Source organism: Folsomia candida, unplaced genomic scaffold (assembly GCF_002217175.1).
Source record: "Folsomia candida strain VU population unplaced genomic scaffold, ASM221717v1 Fcan01_Sc029, whole genome shotgun sequence".
In the NCBI taxonomy this organism is placed as follows: Eukaryota; Metazoa; Arthropoda; class Collembola; order Entomobryomorpha; family Isotomidae; genus Folsomia; species Folsomia candida.
The window spans coordinates 563,401-571,244 of NW_019091221.1; the positions used below are offsets into that span (position 1 = coordinate 563,401).

The window sequence follows — 7,844 nt, forward strand, 5'->3', positions numbered from 1 at the left end:
ATCCCCAAAATATGAATGAAAAATTACCATAAAAATCCCCAAAATATGACCATAAAAATAACTTTATTTTTTAATTTTTGGCTTAATTTTTTATATTTTTTCCTGTGGTACTTAATTTTTAGCAATAAAACAAGTTCTGGGATGACTTAATTCATTCCCAACGAATTAAATCAGCTTAGGCGAAAGTGAATGTAAATTTCTGCTATTTTCTCAGAATGAATGATACTGAGAAAACTGAAATTTTTGTAATTTTCTTGCGATTTGGTAGGTAAATCTTAGAATTTCTCCAAAAATGATAAAATGAACTACAAAAGCCCGAAATATGAATATGACCCAAAACCCTAAAATATGACAAATATGAGAAAATATGTTTTGACCTACGTGACCTACTAGCGACTGTAAACATTCTCAGAAAGTTTGGGGTCTGTAGGTCAATAAATAGAAAAAGTCATTTTTCATTCATATCCGACGTATGGTTATGTATCAGAGGTCGACGCCGCCGACGCCGCCGAAAAATATGATTTCCCATACCTTCAACATTGTGATGCCGCGTTGCGCCGCAGACGCCGCCGAAAAATCACCATAAACTTGCGCTGCCGCAGCCGAAAATTTGTCTGTTACATATGTATGTATGTTCCACGATTTTACCGTTTATAAATAATTTATGAAGTTTGGTTCAAATTGAAAATAAAAGTCTTGAATATCCATGCAATCAAAAATCTGTGACTTAAGTAACTTGCTTAATAAAAAAAGTTACCTTAAGTAAAATGATTAACTTAAAAACCCGCAGTGCGGAAGTCAAGGCAGAAAATTATATTTCGCCGGCCGCCGAGGTTTTGACGCGCCGCCGCCGCCGCCACGAAAATATATTCGGGGCGCGGGTGCAAATATTTTTCCGCCGATTTATATTTAGATGTGATCAATTTTTTTTAATGTAATGTATTTTCTATGTTAGCTTGTTTTTAATTTCAAATTTTTTAAAGTTAAATTTGTTACCTCTTAATTTTGTTATTTTCAAAATTTATATTTTCAAAATTTCTCTCTTGAAACTTACCAGCTATTACATACATATTTACGACAGTTCCACCAAAGTAGATTTGTCAAGCTCAAGTTCACGATCTGTTTTCTAGTTCGATCGATTTTACGATCAAAGCAAGAAATTAGCAGACTTGCTAGTTTGGGTCAGCGCACCACACCGCGAACCACACCAGCCAAGTCAGAAACTTAGCGCACCCCACCACGAACCACACCAACAAAAATCCAAACTTAAGCGCACCACACCGCGAACCAGACCGGCAAAAGTCTAAAACCCAGCGAAGCGAACCGGGTGTAGTTCGCGGTGTGGTTCGGAGCGCATTTTTTGCGAACCAGTGGTGCGCCGATCCAGAAACTAGCAAGTGTGGAAATTAGGGACACTGAATTATAGTTAAACACCTGAAATAGGGATGCATCAGATAATTTTACCACCAATTTTAAAACTGAAATGAAAGAGCCGTGATCTTGAAAGAAATTTTAATGAACGCGTCAAATGGTCAAATATGTACACACCGACCAGTAAAACAAGGACACCTCTCATTTTTTCGAATTTTTTCGAACAAGGCCCTCAAGGATATTTCGCTCTTTCTTCCCCATTTAGTACTTCAGTACATATGTAGTAATCTTGTTGAAAATTCTCCTCCCTTGCTAAAAATCGCATATGTATTTATCAACTTTACCCTAAAATATTTTGGCAAATTTTCACCATCCCACAAATTTCGTGAAGAAACGTTGGTTGTATCACAGAATTTGAAAATTTCATCCAAATCGGAGGGTTACACTTCACTTACGTAGTTATTTACCTCTTTAATTGCGTTGCCTTTTCAGAATTATTATGATGCAATGTGTATCGGTCTTTTGCTCAAACAAGAATGGGCAACGTACAAACGATTGCATAAATATTTATATAAAAATATTTACTTATGCATGCTACTCTAAAAACTTGTACTGCTTAATTTTATAAGGCGAGACTAAATATTGGTACAATGAAAAATTTGAATAGTTTTCCTGCAACGTAGAAGCATTGACTGAGGAAGCTGGGGAGACATTTGGGGACATTAACATTGCAGAATATGAGACGCTGGAACATAGGAAGGTTATGAGAACATCGAGTAATCTTGGGGACATTGTCCCAATGTTCCCACACACGCTTCCGCGGCCAGTGCGTAGAAGCCGTGTGGTCTCTAATTGACTCTTTAGGGAACTTTTAGGGAAACCTTGAAGTACAATTTAGTTGACTGGTTACCATCGTTTCAGCAGGTTAGAAGGTATAAGACGTCGTTAATCTTCTTCGAATGGTGGTAATTGATTACGTCAACATTTTAAATGTATTTATTTTCAAGCTGGAACAAGAACGTGTTATTTTTAGCCGCAACTTACATATGTACTTCCGTGTGTCATTAAGCGTAAATTTATGAATATTTAATTAAGTAATTTAATTTACTTAAGTCAGAACAAGTTCTGACTCTAATCGTGTACATATTTTGTACGCACACAATAACTGAGTTGTCTTAAATTATCATCCAACCTAGAGTTACCAGCGCCCCTGCGCAGATAATACGTTTCATTTTCCTAATAATTAATTTACGTCTGCATCTCGTCTCATCCCATTTTCACATTAGATATGAGATAAGATGATCTCATTTATTTAACTTGTAACTGTCAAAACAGGTTAAACTTAAAGGTTGCTTGAACTTCGTATTTATTTACATAGATTGAAGTATGTATAATCGAAACATTTTGGATACTTTGACATTTCAATTCACGTAATTATATACTTCAATAAATATCAAGTTATTTGGTTGTAATATTTTACATTTTGGTTAGACAAAAAATCAATAGGTTGCAAATTTTGATTTTGCGAAAATTATTGATTTTTGTATGCTTAACCTACGGTTGATAATTTTCTGCAATTTGGTTATATTAAATCTCTTAATTACTGTTAAGAATACAAACATGATTGAATAATACTCAGGAGGAGAGCGTCACCACGTGCCCTTCACAGATCTCGATGCCCTTTGGATATGTGGTAGGGTCCTATGAGTGTACTAAAACCCTGAAGTGGTTTGACTCCATGGCCACATTTGCGCTCGCCACACCCACTCAAAAGGATGAAAACCACAATAGTTACCAACTTCAAAAATCCACCAAAAATACAATTTTGCTCGAATTTTGATAAAATTTACATTTTTGTGATCCCAGATACTTGTGTGATCATATCCAGTAGAGATCTCAACTTTTTTGAAATTTTGAATTTTTTCGAAATAATTCAAAAAGGAATTCAGTGGAAAGCTCGAAAATTTCGAAAATTTCAAAAAAGTTGAGATTGCTATTGCATATTATCACACAAGTATCTGGGATCACAAAAATGCAAATTTTATCAAAATCCGAGCACAATTGTATTTTGGTGGATTTTTGAAGATGGTAAGTTTTGAGGTTTTCATCTCTTTGAGTGGGTGTGGTGGGCGCAAATGTGGCCATGGAGTGAAACCACTTCAGGGTTTTAGTACACTCATAGGACCCTACCACATATCCAAAGGGCATCGAGATCTGTGAAGGGCAGGTGGTGAAGCTCCCCTCCTTAGAACTATTCATCAAAATGGAAAGATACGTGTTAGATATTTAAATATTCATGGTAATATTGTATGAACTTATGTATGTTGGACTTTCCCAAGTGTCGATAGTATTAATTTTTCTTGTCGCATTAAGAATGCATTTTATTTAAATCGAATGTTTTTGGATAATTTGTCGACCTACATAAAATACATTTTTCTATTCCAGTATATACATATATGAGACTTCAGTCATGAGTCTAATTATTAGACATGCACCGAGTACCGAAAAAGTCGACTCGGCCGAGCACCGAGTACTCGGTTATATTTTTGCCGAGTACTCCTTTATGCTCATTTGCCGAGCACCGAGCAAAGCTCGGCCACCGAGTACCGAGCAAGGCTCGGCCACCGAGTAAATTGTCAAAAAGATCATCAATTAAATAATATAATCACAGGCCTCAGAACTGCTTAAACGCGAACTTTATTATTCTCAAAACGGGAAAGGTTTATATTATAAAGCTTTCAAAATTTCATTTATATTGAACAATTTGTCCAACAAATAACCCAATATCAAAGTATGTACACAACATATTTAAATACAGACGTGACCTGGTTAATAGAAGAATTCGAGAAGTGGCAAGTTGTAGTGTAAAAAAATAATGTGTCAGCAATTTTCGGAGAAAGTATTGATGAATTATCTTCGTAAACTAACTCGGCTTCAGAAAATAAGCGCTCACTAAATACGCTACTAGCAGGTGCACTTAAATAGATTTTTAGAAACCTGGGGCGAGAGAATTAGAATTAACAAATTTAATCGGTATGTTTTTAAACTTTAAAATTTAAAGTATAAATAAGTGTAAATAAGTAACTGTGCGGTGTATGTAAGTACCGGGAAACGTGTACTAGAGGTGTATAAAAATTTAAGAAATACTCGGCCGAGCACGCAAAAATACTCGGCCGAGCACGCAAAAATACTCGGCCGAGTCCGAGTAGTGACAAGACGGCCAAAACCTGCCGAGTACTCGGTGCATGTCTACTAATTATGAGTATTGAATGGATAAAAAAATGCGTACTAATCTTTTATAAATAGGCGACCCAGCATGTACACGTATCTTCAGATATTACATAAAACATTGTATGAAGTTTACATTAAATTTTCTAAGAAATTATTATACATGAATTATGGCTCGAAATCTCATTACTTCTAATGGCTAATCTAGCTAATTTTGCCACATTATAAAGCAAAACAAACAGGTAAAAATCATTAATCAATTCATGTTGATGAATTGACTATTTTGCAGGAGCAAAAACTTATTCAAGGACGATAACAATGAAACAAACTAAACCTTATAATTATCTGGATTTGATGCGATGGTGTAAATTATTTCACTAGCCACTACTCGTTCATTTTTTGTCTCCTATTTACAACTTGTTTAAACACTTAAATCAATAAAGGTTCGACAAGTGATATCAACAAACTGGTTGTTGGCATTCTATTATGAGAAAGATGTTAATCTGCGGTATCTGCTACTGCTAAATCTGCTTCTGACAAGTTATGTTGACACAAAACTATAGGGACTGACTTATATGTAAGGATATGCTCACCAAACATATTCATATAATTTCACATGCATATAATTTCTACCGTTTTTTTGAGACGAGATTGAATTGGTGTCTCTAGCATATTTACGCGTGTACATATATCATCGTAAAGAAATTTGGCATTCATTTCGGCGAATCTGAGCTTATTAGTATGAGCAGATTTTAGACCTCTGGAAACGAGGATTATTTTACACTTGTTCAGTTTACTATGTAGAATATTGTTTGGCATCAAACAAAATTTATTCAGTTCAACCATGAAGATTGCTATGGGATTGCAAATTCTCCAAATAATTGTGAGTATCTCTTTTTCATTTGGTAAGTTAAAATTACAGAAAATTTAATTCATCCAAGCCAAATATAGTAGTTATTTTTTATAAATTTGTGTAGCAGCCAACTTTACGGAACCCAATAAGACTTTGGAAACAACCGTAAGCACCTTAAATCCTGAAGAAGTTGAAAAATTTGGAAAACTTTCGGCAGAATGGTGGAGTCCGTCTGGCCCGTTGAGATCATTGCATGCGATGAATTCCATACGGTAAACGTTTAATGTAACGTAATTCGAATATAGGATGGTTGCAAATTTCTAATACTAATAATGCGATGGTGTGACGTGTAACCCTCTGATTTCGTTGAAATTTTGAAATTATGTGGTCCATGTCAGTACAACCAACGTTTCTTGAGGCGGTTTGTGCGATGGTCAGAATTTGTCGAAATGTTCGAGGGCAAAGTTGAAAAATATGCGATATTTAGCACGGGAAAAGAATTGAAGTTGCGATTATGTCCTCCGCTTAGTAAAAAGCGCACTTTTTCAGCTTTGTCCTGAAATATTTTGACAAATCCCGACCATCGCACAAACTTGCTGAAGGAAGGTTGATCGTATTGTCATGGACCACACAATTTCAAAATTTCAACCAAATTGGAGGGTTACAATTTACACCATCGCATTGTAAGAAAATTTCGGAATTTTTAGTAAGATATTTGAACTTGCATTATTTGCAATATAAATGATTTAACTACTTCATTTATATTTACATTCAGCAGTTGATATTCTGCTTGAATTGTATTTACAGATTTAGGTTTTTTTATATTTTTACTCATTAGTAAATCAATTACTTATGATTTGCAGAGTTCCGTATATCGCCAGCACATTAAATTGTTTGCGAGACGGAAGAAAAAGAAGAATTCTGGATATTGGCAGTGGGGGTGGCTTTCTTTCGGAGGGGTTGGCCGAGCATTTTCAAAATTTAGGATGGAGCGATACCGAAATAGAAATCGTTGGACTGGAGCCCAACTCAGAATTGGTTAACATTGCGAGATCCCATCTTCCCGAAAATCTTAAGGGGAAAGTCAATTATTTTGTTGATACTGTTGAAAATTACGTGGTGCGCAATCCCAACCAAAATTTTGATACTGTCGTCATGTCCGAAGTAATCGAGCATGTGGATAATCCAGCAGAATTTTTAAAATATGCGGTCAGAGCGGCAAAGGTAATACAATATAATAAACCGTTACAATGAATGCAACCGAGGGGTGAAAGTAGTGTGTTATCCGTCAAATTGAACACAATCCTGTTCAAAATCTGTTAGAATTGAGATGTCTGACGTGTTTCCAGCATTGTGAAATGTATCAAATTTAACAGTTGATGACTTTCTGCGACCTTACGGGACCTTTGAGGTCAAAATGGAGGTCACAATTGAATTCGGGGTTAAATTTCAGTTCAAATTGGTTTATGTATGTATATATACAATTTGACGTTGAAATGACATTTCATGACCTTGTGACCTTGAAGGGTGTGACCTACAGTGTCCATCTTCGTACTCTTCCAGTCCATTCACATTAGGTGTTGAATTTAAAAATTTCAAGTCTATATGTATTTTCGTTCAAAAGTTATGGTTCAACGGACAGAGAGACAGACAGACAGACAGACGGACGTATCGATCTTATAAAGGGCTTACACCCCTTAATAAATGTAATTGCTTTGCATGGAATTACATAATTTGGTGTTTTAGCCAGGTGGATCGATATATTTGTCTACTCCGGGAAAATCCGTATTTTCTTGGATGACTTTGATTCTTTTGATGGAGCACGTGCTTCGAATCTTTCCAGTGGGAACGCATAACTACGATAAATTAATAGATTTGAATGATACCCTAGCAATGCTCAGAGAAAGTAAGGCATCTAATTTAATTCCTATTTGGTCTTTGAAACTAATAGAATTCAATATTTATGTTTAGACAAGTGTGAGATAAGGGAGGTTCGAGGCAGCCTGTATAACCCTCTCCTTAACGTGTGGCACTGGAACGATTTATTTATCCCTGTGGCGTATGCGGTGCATGCTGTAAAATCCAATTAGCGCTTTTTTATTATGACACAGAAGAAATGTACAATTTATAACTTGTGAAATGCAATCAGTCAGCATGGAAAATGTCGAAACTTCGAGTAAATGTGGATGGAACAATTAATAGGGGTGAAGAAATGTCATGTAACATATCTCCAAAATATAAAACTGGTAACGTTACTATCTATGTTATGAGCAGTTAATTTTTTTTGCATTTTGGTGCACTTTATCGAATCTTTGGTGGGTATGTTATTAAACCCATAAAAATATTACAATCCAGTAATTTTGCGTACGCATTTTTAACATCACACACACCG

At 35.5% G+C, this 7,844-nt stretch overlaps 1 protein-coding gene across 3 annotated transcripts; it reads left to right on the top strand.

Moving 5' to 3' along the window:
* The first annotated feature begins 5,309 nt into the window (after nt 1-5,309).
* On the top strand, nt 5,310-7,714 carry LOC110860071 (ubiquinone biosynthesis O-methyltransferase, mitochondrial). 3 transcript variants are annotated; one of them, XM_022109135.2, is made up of 5 exons: nt 5,310-5,504; nt 5,577-5,724; nt 6,316-6,676; nt 7,199-7,358; nt 7,424-7,714. In XM_022109135.2, the coding sequence occupies exons 1-5, from the start codon at nt 5,444-5,446 to the stop codon at nt 7,540-7,542; spliced, it is 849 nt and encodes a 282-aa protein (XP_021964827.2). In that variant the 5' UTR covers nt 5,310-5,443; the 3' UTR covers nt 7,543-7,714. The 3 variants fall into 3 exon arrangements, with proteins under 3 accessions (XP_021964827.2, XP_035715915.1, XP_035715916.1); XM_035860022.1 differs by having other exon boundaries at nt 5,580-5,724; XM_035860023.1 differs by lacking the exon at nt 7,199-7,358 and having other exon boundaries at nt 7,424-7,536.
* Nucleotides 7,715-7,844: the final 130 nt, after the last annotated feature.